General features: G+C 41.2%; 1 protein-coding gene across 7 annotated transcripts in view; it reads right to left on the bottom strand.

Annotated features, from left to right (window-relative positions):
• The window catches only part of epb41a (erythrocyte membrane protein band 4.1a), a 273926-nt gene that overhangs the window by 194441 nt on the left and 61386 nt on the right, over nt 1-18099 (bottom strand). For all 7 annotated transcript variants that reach the window (XM_019264151.2, XM_019264152.2, XM_027282915.1 and 4 more), the window contains exons 4-6: nt 15898-16002; nt 15716-15758; nt 15559-15634 (exon numbers count right to left, since the gene is read on the bottom strand). In XM_019264151.2, the coding sequence (XP_019119696.1) occupies nt 15559-15634; nt 15716-15758; nt 15898-16002 (224 nt within the window). The remainder of the gene's footprint in view (nt 1-15558; nt 15635-15715; nt 15759-15897; nt 16003-18099) is intronic.

Below are 18099 nucleotides of genomic sequence, written 5' to 3'. Positions count from 1 at the left end.
GGTTACTTGCCCGGCAGTTAAGACAATCTCAGGCATCCAGGTCCATACATTCTATCGAGACGAATGACGGATCCTGAAAAAATAAATTAATGTTTCGCTAATTTTTATGAAAAGGTCTATCAGTCACAGGGTGCATCTGATTGGGACTATGGATTCATTTTTCGAAAATCTGGGATTGCCTAAATTAACAAGAGAATCGTCATCCTCACGAGATGCAGACATCAATTTGAGTGAGATAAAAGAAGTGTTTTTCTCTGTCCCCAACAATAAAGCAGCAGAACTAGCTGGCTTTTGTATCGAATTTTTCAAGGTATTTAGCCATAAACTTTCCCCACTCATACTACGAATGCTGAATCCCTCATTGGTGATCTCTAGGTTGCCTCCCACTCTATATAAGGCCAATATTTAGCTTATACCCAAACTGGGACGTGATCCTAACCTGGTCTCTTCATATTGTCCTATCTCCCTGCTACCTATCAAAACTAAAATTAATGGGAAGGTCTTAGCCAATAGATTAATGGAGCACATTTTTTCTATTATCCATCCTGACCAATTTATGCCACTTGTTCCATATTTTGTATACAGAACATACTGAAGAGAGGGTAATAATCTCTTTAGATGCACAGCGTGCCTTTGATCAAGTTGAATGGCCCTATATGTTGTTTACACTTAAAAAAATCGGTTTTGGACCCTTTATGAAGTGGATTAAGCTTATCTATTCACATCCAACCCCCTCTGTCATAACCAACCAAAATATCTCATGCCCTTTTGCAATCAGTCGTGGAACCCATCAGGCATGTCCCCTCTCCCCTTTCCTGTTCTCAATTATTGAACCGCTAGCAGTCAGTAATAGTCAGTAGTCAGTATTACACAAAGTCATCTAATATCTCATATCAACATTTTTTCATTTCTCATCTTCAAGTTTCAATACATCTTTTGACTTTAATTAGCAACTTTGGTAGACTCTCTGGATTTTCTGTTAATCTGGACAAAAGTGAGTTGATGCCAATTTCAAATGAAGTTGCTATAACATATACAATCTACTCCTTTTAAAAAAAAGCTCTTAGACTTTTCATAGCTTGGTATGACTGTGACTAAAGACCCTGGGGACCTTTTACAGAAGAACTGGTATAATAAGATTGAGAAACTTAAACAAAGAATATATTTTTACTCTTCCTATTTCTCTTGTAGGTAAGATTAATGCAATTAAGATGATTGCACTGTCACGTTTCCTGCATCTCTTTCAGTCTCTTCCATGTTACATTGCCCAGTATTATTTTAAACAATTAGATTTAATTACTGTACTTTTTATCTGGAACTACAAAGCCATCAGGATCTCAGGAAAAACATCTATGTAAACCAAAAAATGCTGGAGGCTTTGCCTAACTGAATTTTAAAATGTATTACTGAGCAGCTCATCTGTCTATACTTACTTGGTGGAGGAAAGACCCCCCTCTTCTTCATATTCTTGCCCTGCCTGGCTATGCACAGAACAATTGCTTTGTAACAAGACCTCCTTGCTAGCATTGCCCAACAGCCCCACCAAAGCTAGGAAATCACTTTATCAAATCAAATCAATTTTATTTGTATAGCCCAAAATCACAAAGTACATTTGCCTGGGAGGGCTTTACAATCTGTACAGGGAGTGACACCCTCTGTTGTTAGACCCTCGGTTCGAATTAGGAAAAACTTGCCCACAAAAAACCCTTTTAACAGGACTTCACTTTGAACTACATGCCAGGAGTTTTCCCACCAAGCAAGCTCAGGTAGCCTTGATAAAATTCAACTGAGTTCCACACATTAGGTTGGTCAAGCTGGTCAATGGTGAGGTCAGGAGGGAACCCCCAAGATAACACCACAAATACTATACGCCCAGAATTAGTCAAAGAGAATGTCTTTACCCATGGAGGTGTTATTGTCAGCATATTCTAGTCTGGAGACACAGATGTCTGTTTACGCAGATTGGAACGTCAACGGCAAGCTATCTATTATGTCTAGAAAGGCAGCAATAGGTCTCTTCCACCCTGGCCACTATAGCGTTGAGATAGACTGGCACCTATTGTTCTCAACCAAAGCCAAACAATTAATACCGCCGAGGACCTCAAGGCCCACACATGACCTTGTGTAACCTAAGGATAGAAAATTTCATAACAGATGGACCCAGAGAAAGTTAGTGCAGTAGCCGAATGGCCTACCCCTACGAACCGCTTGGAGATGGTCAACTTCACCCTATCGTATCGTCCAGGGTCCAAAAACAACAAACCGGACGCCCTTTCTAGTTTGACCGTGACCCCAGCCCTAAAACTCCCTCCACAATTCTCCAATCCTCCTGTGTGGTGGGAGTTGTTACATGGGCAATTGAGAAAAGGGTGAAGGAAGCCTCTGCTAACATCCCTGTCCCGGTAAGTGTCCCCAAAGTCATCTCTTTGTGCCTGTCTCCTTGCGTCCACAGGTGATCCACTGGGCCCACTGGGTCCCCGGATGGTTTCCTGCCATCCGGGGACTACTCAGACCATCTTTATAATCAAGCAGTGCTCTGGTGGTCGGCGATGGAGAAGGAGGTGGGGCAATATATGGTGGCCTGCCCTGTCTGTGCACAGAACAAGATCTCCCATCAACCTCCAGCAGGTCTTTTGCAAGCCCTCCCGGTGCCTCATCACAGTCAGTCCCCCCTCTGTCTACGGCTACTCGAGCCTCCCGGATTTCCCGACTTGTGGTGGTCCCGCCCCAAATCACACACACCTGTGTCTCAACACCTCATTTGCTCTGGGAATTTAAAGCCTTTGTTTCCCCTTCCCCAGTGCCAGATTGTTAGTCTACGATGAGTCCTACTTTCCAGCGTTTTCCTTGTGTGCTTATCGGTTTTGACCCTTGCCTGTTTTTTTACCCTGCTAGATAATTATGATAATCTCCATTTATTAATAACAATTAGCAACATTTTAACGGTAGAAACTGTCTTACCACTTTGGATTTTTTGCCTGCTTTACCTGACTGAACTCTTGTGTACCAAACCTTTGCCTTCGATTAAAAACTGTTTACCTCCTGTATCTGTCTCCTGAGTGCTGTAATTGAGTCTTGTATCCATGCTGTGTAACACTTTGTATAACTGTTGTAGGATGGTACAGACCTCCCTCTGACACGCCTACTGCGCTGCAGTCCTTGGGTGACTATTTATTTAGACTCAACAAAACTGAGATTATTTTAGCTGGTGATTTTAACTGGGATTGATTCAACCCCCTATCTGATGATTTTAAATCTCTTTGTGATTCTTTAAACCTGACACAGACAACTCCCCTATTCTCCAAATCCAGAGAAAGCCACTTTAATTGACCTGATTTTAACTAATGTTCCACATAAATTGTCTACAGTTGCTGTCCTCTGCAATGATCTAAGTGACCATTGTGTAATTGAATACTAAGATTCCAAAAACAAAACGACACTTGGTTTACAAGATTAATTATCAGGGTTTTTAATCAAGATTTGTTCAATTTCAATTGGAACACAACTGAGCTGATAATGATGCATAAATGCATAAAGCTATGCCCAGCACATATTGAGGACTTGTGTACTCTCCGCAAAATCTCTTTCCAGACATCATCAGGAATCGCCTCTCCTACGTCTGTCTCCCAAACTGTTTTAAGTACAATCGAAGAGCCTGGGCGAAGGTTATAAATATTTGAATAAATAGAGGAAATTGGCCCCTTTAATGAAGAGAGAGGCTTGAGAAAAACCTCAAAATCTGAGGGCCTGGGAAGAGTAGGAAAACCTGATAATGAGCCATGAACAAAATGTCGTACTTGTAGAAATCTAAAAAAGTGTCCTTTAGGAAGCCAAAATTTATTTACCAATTGTTGAAAAGGGGCAAAATCCCTAATAGTTTTTATGCCCAGCCTAGCCCATATAAAGAAGGTGCTATCCAATAACGATGGGGGAAAAACAGGATTCGCAAGTGGAGCCTCAGTTGATGAGGTTTGAAGGCCAAAGTGATGTCTAAACTGAGTCCATATTTTAATGCTGGAGGCGACTATCACATTCTTAGTGTGACCATAAGTAGAAAAAGACAAGGGTGAATACAGTAACGCTTTCAATGAGGCTGGCTGGACAGAGTTTGCTTCCAAAATCAGCCATGATGGAGGGACCTCGATATCTCCATAATTAAACCAAAAAATTCAGATTTCTTATATTTGTTGCCCAATAATAGTAAAGAAGGTTTGGTAAAGCCATTCTGCCCAAAGCTTTGGGCCTCTGCAAAACTAGGATTTTTCTTGTTCCAAATAAAACCTAAAATAAGACTATCTACTTTAGGGAAAAAGGAAAGAGGGAGGAAGATTGGAATGCATTGGAATAAGTATAAAAAGCGTGGGAAAATATTAATTTTAATTGCATTGATTCTGGCAGCTATGGAGAGATTTAGTAAGGACCATTGTTCAAAATCTAATTTTTGTAAGCAGAGAGAGGAAATTTTTCTTATAGAGATTAACCAATGTTTTGGCAATATACACTGCAAGATAAACAAAACCCGCATTCACTACCTTAAATTGTAAATTTTGAAATGAATTATCATTCCCCTCTCCATTAACAGTAAGCATTTCACTTTTGCTAAGATTAGGTTTATATCCAGAGAATTTACTAAATTTGTCTAGGACTGAAAGGGCTGCGGGAATATAACGTGACAGATTAGACAAAAGCAAGAGAAGATCATTCGCGTACAGTGCTACCTTTAACTCTACACCCCCTCTGGTTATACCACATATATCAGGATGGCACTGCAGGGCTATTGATCACGATAGCAAATAAAAGCAGGCTCAAGGGGCAACCCTGCCTTGTAGAGCGGTGTAAGGGAAAGTATTCTGAATTTGTGCCGTTTTGTGCCCCAAAACCAAATTTACCCAAAGTAAAAAAAAAGGTAATCCCACTCTACTCTATCACCATTCATACACATTTACACACCGATGGCACAGTCTTTGGGAGCAATTTGGGGTTCAGTATCTTGCCCAAGGACACTTACATACAGACTGGAGGGGATCTAACCGAGAAAAGGAGTGTCTGTTAGGAATAAACCCAGTTTGGTCCAAAGATATAATTGAAGGCAGAACAACTTCTAATCGTCTGGCTAACAATTTGGACAATAATTTAAAGTCAACATTCAGCAGACTAATGGGTCGGTATGAACCGCATAAAAGTGGGTCTTTACCTTTCTTTAGGAGCAGAGAAATGCAAGCCTGATTTAGGGTATGGGGAAGTGTGCCCGACTTATAAGACTCAGTGAACATCTCTAATAGGTGCAGAGCCAGCTGTTTCCAGAATATTTTATAAAACTCGGCGGAAAAGCCATCTTGACCCAGACTTTTACCACTTTTTAACCATTTAACTGCCGCCTCAAGTTCAACTGCTGTGATAGAACGTTCCACTTCCTCAGCTGCCACTCGATTCAGATTTGGAGTATTAAACCTATCAAAGAAGGAGATCATAGCCGCAGAACTATTAGAACAATCAGATTAATATAGTAATTTATAGAATTCCATAACCGTTTTATTTATTTCCAAAGGGTCAGATGTTACGCCCGAGCCAGTCTCACTTTGAGGAATTAGCTGAGAAGCAGAAATTTGATGAACAGGAGTTTACTAGTCTTATCTCCTTGTTCATAAAATTTGGATCTTGATTGTAACAAAAGTTCAGTAGTGTGCTGTGGCATGATAAGATCATATTCAGTTTGTAAAGTCATCCGCTCCTTATAAGTATCTGGTAGTTTTGAGATTGCATATAAAGAGTCTAAGAGTGCGATGCGCTGAGAAAGCTTGGCTAACTTCTCTTTTCTAGATTTTCTCTGATGATCTTTATGAGAATTAATCTCCCCTCTGATAAAACCTTTCATCGTTCTCACAATACTGAGGCTGTTAATTCTGGAGTTTTGTTGACCTGAAAAGAGGTCCAACTGCTCTGCAACAAATTTGATAAAATCAATATTTAACAGCAAGTGTGTGTCTAAGCGCTACGGAGGTCTTGTATTATCAAACTTGAAATAGACATTCATAGAAATGGAGGCATGGTCTGAGACAACGATTGAATCATACTTGCAGCAAATGGAGGATGGAGGATAACAACTTGTTATTCACTAAAAAAGATCAATCCGTGTGTAAGTACGGTGAATATGTGAGAAAAAAGAGTATTCCCTTCCGGATTGAAAAACACCAAGGGTCATAAAGGATTGAATCACTTTGGCCGCCTTGGACTGAGTAGCTGAGGTTGGGGAAGAACGATCTAGGGATAGATTTATCCAGCAGTTGAAGTCTCCACCTAAGATTGAATCGTACAGGGACAAGTCGGGTAGCATTGAGAAAACCCATCTAAAAAAAGACGCATCATCCCAGTTGGGGGCGTAAACATTAGCAAGAGTCACCTTTACATCAAAACTGTGTCCAATGACAGCTATAAACCTGCCATTAGAATTGGAGATTGTTTTAACATGAACAAAGGGAATATCTCTATGTAAAAGGATAGCAACGCCTCTTGCTCTACTGGAAAAAGAAGAGTGATATATTTTGCCGACCCAGCTCTTCTTCAGTCCAATACTATCTCTTTTAAATGGGTTTCCTGCAAGTATATAATATGAGTATCCAAGTGGCGCAAGTAGTGCAACACTTTACTCCACCCACACTGGATAGTGTTCTCTTAACCTGAGTCATTAAAGGACAAAGAATTCAGAGTGTAAAAAGAAAAAAGAGAAAAAAAAAGGAGAAAAAAAGAAGAAAAAAGAAAGAAAAGTCACATCTGGAAAATTAGCATAGGTACCAACAGTTACCCCAAAAAACCCGAACTAACATCCCCCCAGATTCGAGCAGACCACCCCACCCTCCTCCTCACCTAGCAGAAGCATCAAAACAATGACACAAGCTACTTCACCCAACTTTGAAATAAAGCCTGTCGTTATCAGTATCTTAAGCGTACTACTAACCTCTGACGACTGGGAATGTGGATATGTGCTGTCCCAAACTAAGAAAAAAACAAACCAGAAAACGTAAAGTGGTGCCATGAATTAAAAAAAAAAAAAAAAAAAAAAAGAGAGAGGGACTGGTTCAAAAACATTACATCAGTCAAAAACATCATCAGGAGTAGAGATTGACAGAGAGGAATAAGACAATAAAAATTAGCACCAATATGCTCTATAAGTGGAGCAATCAAAAATTACAGGCAGTCCACCATACTATAGTCAGTCCCCAAAATAAGATACTAGCAGCATAGATGTTACCTGCTAAATATGCAGCCTACTACCGCAAAAGTACAAACCAAATCAACGGGCGCTGGGGAATTTCAGAGTCAGTCACTCTCCGGAGCCGTATTCTTCTTGAGTCTCTTGTTGACGAACTCCTGGGCCTGGTCCGGGTCTTCAAATCTGTGTATCTGGCCGTCGGACATGGTGATGTGTAGAGTAGCCGGGTAGCGAAGGCCAAACTTAGCGTTAGCACAGGCATGGAGCTCCCTCTTCACCTGGGCAAAAGCCGTCCTCCGCTTAGCCACAGTTGGTGTAAAGTCCGGGAAAATGTGCATCCTTTTCCTGTTGTGTAGCAGGGGGGAGCTCTGTCCAGCGTGGCATAGAATGGCATTCCTCATTTGAAATTGCGTCACCCTGATGACCATCAGCCGAGGTGGTTCTCCCTCCTTTGGTTTGGCACGCAAAGTACAGTGGGCCCTATCGAGCCCGGGCAGCCCGTCAAGCCCCAACATGTCCATTGAAAGTTTGGCAATGAATTCTGTAGGTTGAGGACCCTTGGTTCCCTCAGGCAAACCCACCAGCCAAACATTGTGCCATCTTGAGCGTACCTCCAGTTCTTCACATTTCTTACTCAGAGACTCCACTGTGGCAGATAGCTTGATGATATTTGCCTGCATGCCAATTAGCTGGTCTGAGTGCTCATTAGTGCAGCGCTCCAGGTCACTGATAGATCCATCTTGCAGGGAGATTTTTTCTTGTAGTGGTTTGAGGGCAGTCGCCACCTCCTTCTTAACCAGCTCTGATATAATTGACTCGAATTTTGCCACAATTTCAGTTTGTTGGTCATCCGTCGTTATCTTAATGCTGCGTAGCATCTCTTTATTAGCACTCGGCTTCGCAGGTAATTCAGGCTCCGAGGCTTGTTGCGGCCTGTTTCACCGAGTCATTGGTAGGCTCATTTTCCACCGGTTCGCTTGACAAAAAAGCAAAAATGCAGATTTCGCTCACAAAAACACGTCCTACATCGTTCGCGTCTAGCGAAGGCTTTTGACACAGTCGATCATTTTATTATCAATCAGAGGCTTTTTGATATCGGATATCATAGAAAGTAGTTGGTTGGTTCTCAAACTACCTTGCTGATAGGTCCCAGTGGGTCAAGTTTGATGGTCTATATACAGTAGTAGCAACTCGCGTTCCCGCTCAAGCTGAAAGCCAGCTGAATGGCAGCCGTCTTCCAGCCAACTGCCTGCCAAGTTCCGTGGCCGGAGTGACCCCCCTCCTTCTCCTGGGCGTGTCTATGTTTTACTGTAACTCCACCCATTCATGTAATTACAGGGTATGACCAGGAGATGGTGCTTCTCTCACAGAACTTTTTTACAGTTGTTCTACCTGGAGATGACGTAGCTTACACACCTCATTAGCATTCTCGTTGCTCAACCTTTCGTTTGCACTTACAGTAATGGGCTTTTTGGTCCCCCAGTGTCACAGATCACAGAGCGGAAAATGCAGCTGGTTTGACTACTGCATACTATAAAGTAGCCGTATGATTTGAGTGTGTTCATGAATTGAAATTAAATTTAAGGTGTTTCTATCTAACATGTCAGCATTCACCAAATCAACAACATCTAGACCGTTCTGTCTTTACTAGTGGTGGGCCGTTATCGGCGTTAACGTGAGACTCTTATCGGGCGATAAAAAAATATCGCCGTTAATCTATTCTCAAAGCTGTTCCAGCCTTTCAGGTTGCTTTTTTACTTTTTTCTTTTTTGTTCGTTTTTGTTTTCTTCACTGTAACTCTGGAGTCCTGATCTCTCTAGCAATGTTGTTTTTAGAGAGTTTTTGTGCTTTTGTCGTGTTTTTGTCATGTTTTTTCTTGGTGTTGTTTTTTAAATGCCGCTTCCACCTGGACAGCTGCCTTTGTTTACTCCGGGGAACAGCTGATCGCGCTAATGCCGGCCACCATTGGTGCGATCAGCTGTTCCATTGGCACGATTAATCTATGCCCACCACTAGTCTTTACATACTTACTGAAGCGTCTCTTCTCTTCTGCTCGCGCACTCTCTCTCTCGCTCATCTGCATATAAACAACAAACTAACCCTTAAAAAAAGTTACAAAAAATGGTTCATCAGAAGTCATGGGGCTGCCAGGCCTGTGTGTCAGACCTGCCGATACAAGCGAGAGTTTTTTTTTAATTAACAGTTTATTTGGAGGGGAGGGCTTGTTGTTGTTGTGAGCGACATAGAGCTGCAGAGACGAGCGTTTTGGAAGCCCTTTGTTATGCTGGTATTTACTGTAGTGCACACTGTAGGCCAGGCAAACCATACAAACACCTCATTAGCATTCTCATTGCTCAACCTTTTGTTTGCACTTGATGGGCTTTTTGGTCTCCCAGTGTCACAGATCACAGAGCGGAAAATGCAGCTGGTTTGAGTACTGCATACTATACAGTAGCATTGTGATTTGAGTGTGCTCATGAACATGAAATAAGTCAAGTATGTTTGGTTTTAATAAAGTTTGCAGTATATATGTTATGTTTTTATTCTACATGGACACCACTGTTTATTTTCCACTATGCCCCCTTCATTATTAATAATACGCCGCACAGCTTTTAAAAGTCCAGAGATAAGTCTGTTGACGTCTGTGTGACCTCGACAAGCTCCTGTTTTATGCCTGGCTTAGCCTCCTTGCGAATAAAGTCTTTCATGGAATGAAATGTATTAAAACCAAACATACTTGCCTTATTTCATACTTGATTCACCTGTAATTCTTTCCATTTACGCTTTACGACATTTAGCCTATGGTCACTGTTTAAATCAACAACATCTAGGCTACTCTGTCCTCACTGTACATAATTACTGAATCTCTTCTCTCGCGCACTCTCTCTCTCTCTCTCTCTCGTTCGCTCCTAATCTGCATGTAGTGAAAGCCACAGCTGGACATCAGTATCCATCATACTGTACAGTATACTGTACTATCAATATGGCCACTATGGGGTTCAGAGGAATACTCAGAAATCGAATGTGTTTCATACTGCAGGCTTCAGAAAAAATCAAACAGATATAACTCTTAAAAAACAGTGGTCGGTAGCGTAGTGGGTTGTGTAGGTGCCCCGTGTATAGAGGCTACAGTCCTCGCTGCAGCCGGCCCCGGTTCGAATCCCGCATCGGACGGCCCTTTACTGCGTGTCATTCCCCGTCTCTCTGCCCCCTGCTTCCTGTCTATCTTCAACTGTCATATCCATAAAAGGCCCCAAAAAATATACTTAAAAACGGAAGTTACGAGCGGAGTTTTCTTTAATAACACGTTTATGTTGGCATGTTGTTGTGCGTGACATAGAGTTGCAGATACAAGCGGCTGCAGCACTGCCTCAGTGTTATCTTATTGCAACTTTTTTTTTTTTTTCCATCAACTGATCCGCTGATCAGCTGATCGGCTTACCCGCTCACCCCAGCGTATCTGTTCAAATGTGTTTTTAGACAGTCTACGGTGAGCGTGGAACATCACTGCTCCTCCCCGTGGACAAATGAGGCATTGCAGCTGGTTTTCACACAGACTGCTTAGGGGCGTTTCCAGTCGGGGCCTCACTGACTACGTCATCGCGGGGGATTACATTACAGTCAGGGACCTGCGAAGGACCGGTCAAGGACCAGTCAAGGACCAGCCAAGGACCAGTCATGGCCCCGTCACGGAAACACAGGAACTTTTGAGTTGCTACATCTGTATTTGTAAGGATGTTCCACAGGGCTCTGTGTTTGGCCTACTTCTTTTTACTATTTTTATAAATCATTTTGGTTATGATGTGAATGACGCTGATGTTCACTCTTATATACTGATGATACAGTTATTTTTTGCAGTGTGTCAACCCCTACTAAAGCTGTTGACCACTTGTAATGTGCTTTTAGAGTTGTACAGAAAAAGTTGTCTCATTTAAAACTTGTTCTTAATGCAGACCACAGAATATTCCTTCAGAGGTCACTCTTGAAGGAAAAAAAAAAAAACTGAGGCTTAACTTAAATTTCTATGTCAGAAACAAGTTGTGTTTCTCTAGTAATGTAAAAAAGAGACTTGTTGCTGCTACATTTTGTGTGTCCTGTATTGTACTATGAGGATCTTTTGTACATAGGGCCTTTTACATGTTATCTGTACCAAATATTCGTACTGAACTTGGGCAGAGGGCATTTGGATACTCTGCACCCTGTAACTGGAATGTTTTACAAAATGTTTTAAAATTCAAAGATCTGATTTATTTGGATGCTTTTAAATCCATATTGAAAGACCTAGAGACTGAATCAGTATTGTACTTTTATTATTTTTGTAGATTGCTATATGTTGTAATATTGTCTGTGTGTCTTGTATCTGTTTTAAATTTGACTTGTTCTTAGTCTGTGCTGCTGCCTGTCTTGGCCAGGAATTCCTTGAAAAGAGGTTTTTCATCTCAATCTCAATCTAAATAAAGGTTTTAAAATGAGTCTAAAAGGTCACTGTTGTTTTTTATCCAAGCTGTAGGCTTATTGTATAATGTCTGAATAACTCTCTTGTGAAATCCAAATTTTCTCAAAACTTTATGGAGAAATACCCATCAGCCGTATTAAAAGCATTCTCTCTGACCAATCCTACTATCACAGACTTTGATCTATGTAAGGCCTTACTTATGAAGAAAAGAACATGTGCCTAAAACCCATCCTTTTTAATTTTCCATGTTCAGATTCAAAACCCCATTGACACATTAATTTCACTGGTACAACTTGCATTTTGTTATAACTAAAGTAGAACATTCACTCTTCCCTTCTAGATAAATAGTAAGCAATCCCTTCTCAACAGATAAACAAAAGAAAAGAACAGAACTAGAACAATGAGTATCTTAAACATAAAACCTTTTAACCTTTCAACACTTCCAATAGCGAGATCATCTCACTAACCTGTCAACTCCGAGGGATAACCTCTATTTCCTACCTGGATTAGAGGGCCCTCCTCTCAATCATGAAACTCCCCTCTTTTATGACTAAACCATGTTCATGATTTAACTTGTTACTATTAAAATATTTTTATACCTTAAATCATACATTGAAAGGTGAAATGGCAATTGAGGTACAGATCAGACAGTCCTCTTTGGTTGTAAGTCAGTTTGTGTTTTCAATTTGTTCCCATCTGAAAGCTTACAGTACACTGCCAATGACTCTCCAGAAGGGACTCCAGTTGTGTGATTACTTTGACATTATCCCTGGCACATAGTCATAGTTGAGGCTGATTTTGCTGTTTCTCATGTGAAGCATTTCTTTTGCCATGCTAGTTTAAGCACTCCAGAACTCTAGAATTGATCTTGGCTGGGCACTTGCCAGAGGCTGCGGTGCTAATGCACAGTGGGCTCTCTCTATCTGCAAGTCCTTCGTACAAGGGATGCCGAGGTTCTCTTTAAGCAGTTTCCTCATACACACACACACACACAAAATCCCTGATCTGGGTGCTTTCAACCCCTTTGTGGTTGCGTATATCCTCGCATTTTCCCTCAAGTGCCCCTCTAGGTCTGTTAACTTCGACTGGAGCTCTGCCTCCTCCATGTTTTTGAGCCTCTCTTACACGGGACTCACACAAGAGGCGTTACAGCAGCGTGACGGCTGCGCCGCGGTTTAGCTGCGTCTTTTGCCCGGCGTCAAATCACACCGGACGCGTGTCAGCCACGTAACGGCAGTAGAGCGAGCCGGTCGTATTCACGCGAGACCGCGAGATCACGTGAGAATCCTGGACATACGCGAGACCCCGCGATAAACAGTGTATAAAGAAAACAACAACAACAAACAGCTGACTTTGCTGACATGGAGATTATAAAAAGCATCTGTTGTGTCATAAATTATTGTGTGATGTTCCACTTCAACAATTAGTCTCTCGTCATTCATATTGAGACCCTTTGATCGATCTTTGATCACCTGGTGCCACCGGTCATGACATAACGTTGATGTAAATGGTTAATGGACTGTACTTATATAGCGCCTTTCTAGTCTTCCGACCACTCAAAGCGCTCTACACTACATATCTCATTAACCCCATTCACACACATTCATACACTGATGGCATTGGCTACCGTGCAAGGTGCCAACTGCTCATCAGTTTAAGGATTTAAGCATTCATACACATTCATACACCGATGGCACAGCCTTCGGGAGCAACTTGGGGTTCAGTATCTTGCAGTATCTAGGACACTTCGGCATGCAGACCGGGGAGCTGGGGGATCGAACCGCCGATCATCTGATTAGTGGACGACCTGCTCTGCCTGTAAAAAGCTACATGAACTGTGTATTGTGTTTTATTCTGAAAGGGGGCGGAAGTGTATTACGTTGATTCTGTGTCAGATTTCCTGTCTGGTGCGCAGTGCTCTGTTGAAATTTACGAGGTTTAGCAGCAGCTCGCGTCAAAAATAGAAATGCTACGGAATGCTCGCACCGTGGCACGGAGAGACGCTTCTGGGACGCTTCCGAGACGCTCCCTGTGTGAGTGCTCTCATTGACTAGACTGGCGGCTATTTGCTACGGTGACCGCAGTGCAGCCGTTTCGCAGCCGTAACGCCTCCGGTGAGAGTTGGCCTTTAATTCCCAACAATCCTTGCTTCAGCCTTGTTTTTTGCAATTTCCCCTTTAATGTCTTCCAATACTTTTTTGTTGTCTTGTCTGAAATCACATATCTCTCTCAGGATTCATGCCAGGTTCTTTGGGTCTTCATCACCATCCATTCTGTCGCTGGCCTGGCTAGCTGTGGGGGAGCTAGCACCATCGTGTTGGTGCACCTGGTTGGTTTTCTCAATATTCAGTCAACATTTTTACTCTTATGATTAGATGCCATAATTGCTCTCTTTCTTAATAAATAAATAGAATAATACTTAAGTTATTTCACCTTCAGGGACAGATTTCTTGTACTTTTGTTAAGACCTTTTCTCATACACTGCCATCCTTCTGGTGAACCTGAAGCGAACCCCCACAAAAAAGCCTTTTGGAGCCACATACCTAACAGGAAGCCAGCCATTTTGAGATTTAAGCACCACTCCAATCATAACCAAGTTCTCTAATGAAGACATCAAGTATACTTGAACAACAGTGTTTTACAGGAGGACGCTTGTGAACAGCTGTTCAAATCAAACTTTTTTGTGCAAAGCTTGTTTCAAGTTTTACTCCAGCTATCAACCATGTACAAAACTTTTCAGTATTCAGTAATTTTTGTACTAACCACACACATCTAAAGTTTCAGGGCATTCCCGTAACCATGGTAACTCTGGAGGAGAGGGAGCGACGCTGAATGCCATTTTTACACGGATAATCCATTTTTACACGGATAATGTCCAGACAGCCCTCACACGCACACTTTAAACAATGCCATCAGCTGTGTGACAATCTGCCAATAAAACCATCACCCTCCTCCTTAAATATACATTGATCTCAGAAAATGGCCTCTGTGAGCTCTAAATGACGGAAATAGCGATGGAGAACTCTAATGCATGAACATAGAACAATCCTGAGTCTACCGCTGTGTGTTATGGAAAATAGGTCTACTGTACAGTCTATGAAATAAATTCTGGTGAACTTTTAACAAACAAACTTACAATAAATCACGTGCTATTCTTTAAAAAAAAAAAAAAAAAAAAAAATCAGACATTTAATACTTTTTAAGGGCCTTAATTTTCACTAAGTTGATTTACTACATTTTAATACTTTTTAATACCCCGTGGACACCCTGGTAATATATACTGTATATATTGTTTTCATTTCCACATGTTGTACTTTAACCAACTCCTTCTATAGAATTAATCAGATTGTCTTTTGATTGACTTATTGGGTTAGTGCAATCCAAAAACCTATAAATGGTAAATGGTATGGGCACCTTTAAAGTCTTCAGACCACTCAAAGCACTTTTACACTACATATCATATTCACCTATTCACACACACACACACAATCATACATTGATGTGTGTAAATGATGTTACAGACCTTTGATGATGTTTTTGGGATCTAATTATTCATCTGCTCTCACACACTGATAGCACAGTCTTTGAGAGCAATTTGGGGTTAGGACAAGGACAGGAAACTTCAACATGCAGTCTGGAGGAGCCAGGGATCAAACGAAGGAGTCTCAATAAAATTAACAGCTTCTTTAGATATAGTGTATTTAGGTCATGCACAGAGTGAAGCCAGTGTTGCTGACTTAAGGTTTAACAGCAACATGGGGACATGTTCCCTTAGGTTATCTGGTGAAAGGAATTGAATTAGGCAGTTACTAAATACCAGCAATGTTAAAATTACCCCACCTTATCTAGAGATAATAAGCAGTTGACAAAATTACTGGAACCTATGAAGTACCTAGTTATGTCTTCAGACAGCTGGGCTGGATCCGGTGGATAGAATTTCACATTGAAGGTGAAATTATAGTTGGCACCTTGAGAAAGAAAAGCATGGTGTGATGAAATAAATGTTAACACATATTAGAAATATGTAAGACAAGAAAACGAGACCTCACCTTGAACCTGTCTGCGGATCTCCTTGGTTAGGTCCATCCAAGTCTGATCAAGAAGATGAGGGATGATATGTGATATCAGACTCTGGTCAGTGTCAGAAGTCCTTATGCACTGACCATCAATGACATTTTAATAAAAGAAGTTGGGATTGTTGCATCGATACCAACTAGTGACAGTTACTCACCTTAATGGTGGGTGTCTCCCAGATAGCCAGGCCATAGTAGTCTTTCTCCAACAGGTTGAGGTGGTCACAAACCTTCATGAAGAGCTCCTGACCATTAGCATGTTTCTGACATACACACAAACATACACAGAGGAAACAAGACATAGAAAAATTAAACAGTTTCAGTGAAATTTTAGGCTGAGTGGGTTCTGACTTCGACACTTTCCAAGTAGCTTTCCCATAACTGTATGGTATGTATGGAAAAGTTAGAAAAAAAATGTCAGTGTCATCAAAAGTTTATTTATTTCAATAATTAAATTTTTTAAAAATGAAGAAAACTCATATTATAGATTGATTACACTGAGTGAAATGTGAATTAAATGTTTAATTTAGTGTTTATTTAGATAATTATGGCTTACAGCTAATGAAAACCCAAAATTCAGTATCTCAAAAAATCTGAATGTGAAAAGTTTAATATTATAGACTCACAATGTTGCACTCTAATCAGCTAATTAACTCAAAACACCTGCAAAGGTTTCCTGAGCCTTTAAACAGTCTCTACGTCTGTTCAGAAGACATTGAATTTAACATCAGAAAACTGTAGGTCATCCAACTTTTTATATCCAGACAAAACTGAAGTTCTTGTAATTGGACCCAAACACCTCAGAAACTCTCTTTCTAGAGACTTAGTTACTTTAGATGGGATCACCCTGGCCTCCAGCTCCACTGTAAAGAATCTTGGAGTTGTTTTTGATCAGGATTTGTCCTTTAATGTCCACATAAAACAAATTTCAAGAACTTCCACTTACATAACATCGCCAAAATCAGGCGCATCGTGTCTCAAGTGGATGCAGAAAAACTAGTCCACACATTTGTTACTTTTAGGCTGGACTATTGTAACTCTTTGTTATCAGGCTGCTCCAATAAGTCTCTTAGGACTTTGCAGTTAATTCAGAATGCTGCTTCTCTCTCTCATATATTATTACTGTCATTATTGCTACCGTATCTCCATTACAGTTTATAGTTACTTTCTAGTTAATGAATGACTTGCTGCAGCTGTGCATCTGTGTCTCTCTATCTCTATCACCGGTCCATTCATTGTAATTGTACAATATGTTTGTGTTGATTTGTTCTGTACACATGACATCTATTGCACGTCTGTCCGTCCTGGGAGAGGGATCCCTCCTCTATGTCTCTTCCTGAGGTTTCTTCCACCTTTTTTCCTCACTCGAACTGAGGGTCTAAGGACAGAGGGTGTCACTCCCTGTACAGATTGTAAAGCTCTGTGAGGCAAAATGTTTTTCGTGAATTTGTGCTATACAAATAAAATTTGATTTGATTTGATTGTCATTGCCATCCTCCACAAGGAGGGTAAGCCACAAAGGTCATTGCTAAAGAAGCTGGCTGTTAACAGTATTCAAGCATATTCATAGAAAGTTGAGTGGAAGGGAAAAGGGAACAACGGCAGCCTTGAGAGGATCGTGAGCGGCCATTCAAGAATTTGGGGGAAATTCACAAAGAGTGGACTGAGGCTAGGGTCAGTGCATCAAGAGCCACCACGGACAGACATATCCAGGACATGAGCTACAACATTCACATTCCTCATGTCAAGCCACTCATGAACCAGAGACAACGTGAGAAGCGTCTTACCTAGGCTAGGAAGAAAAAATACTGGACTGCTGCTCAGTGGTTTAAAGTTCTCTTTTCAGATGAAAGTAAATTTTCATTTTCATTTGGAAATCAAGGTCCCAGAGTCTGGAGGAAGAGGCACAGAATCCAAGTTACTTGGAGTCCAGTGTGAAGTTTCTACAGTTAGTGTTTAGTGTTAGTGATTTGGGAGTCATGTCATCAGCTGGTGTTGGTCCACTGTGTTTTAACAAGTATCAAAGTCGAACACAGCCATCTACCAGGACATTTTAGAGCACTTCATGCTTCCTTCTGCTGGAGATGGTGATTTCATTTTCCAGCAGGACTTGGCACCTGCTAAAACTGCTAAAAGTACCAATACCTGGTAAATGACCATGGTATTACTGTGCTTGATTAGCCAGCAAACTCGCCTGACCTTAACCCCATAGAGAATCTATTGAGTAATGTCAAGAGGAAGATGAAAGACACCAGAGTCTGGCGAGCTGAAGGCCACTAACAAAGCAATCTGGGCTTCCATAACACCTCAACAGTGCTGTATGCTGCTTGCTTCCATGCCACACCGCTGAGTAAATCATG

Source organism: Larimichthys crocea, chromosome X, assembly GCF_000972845.2.
Source record: "Larimichthys crocea isolate SSNF chromosome X, L_crocea_2.0, whole genome shotgun sequence".
Classification (NCBI taxonomy): Eukaryota; Metazoa; Chordata; class Actinopteri; family Sciaenidae; genus Larimichthys; species Larimichthys crocea.
This window is presented reverse-complemented; position numbering and strand designations above follow the sequence as displayed.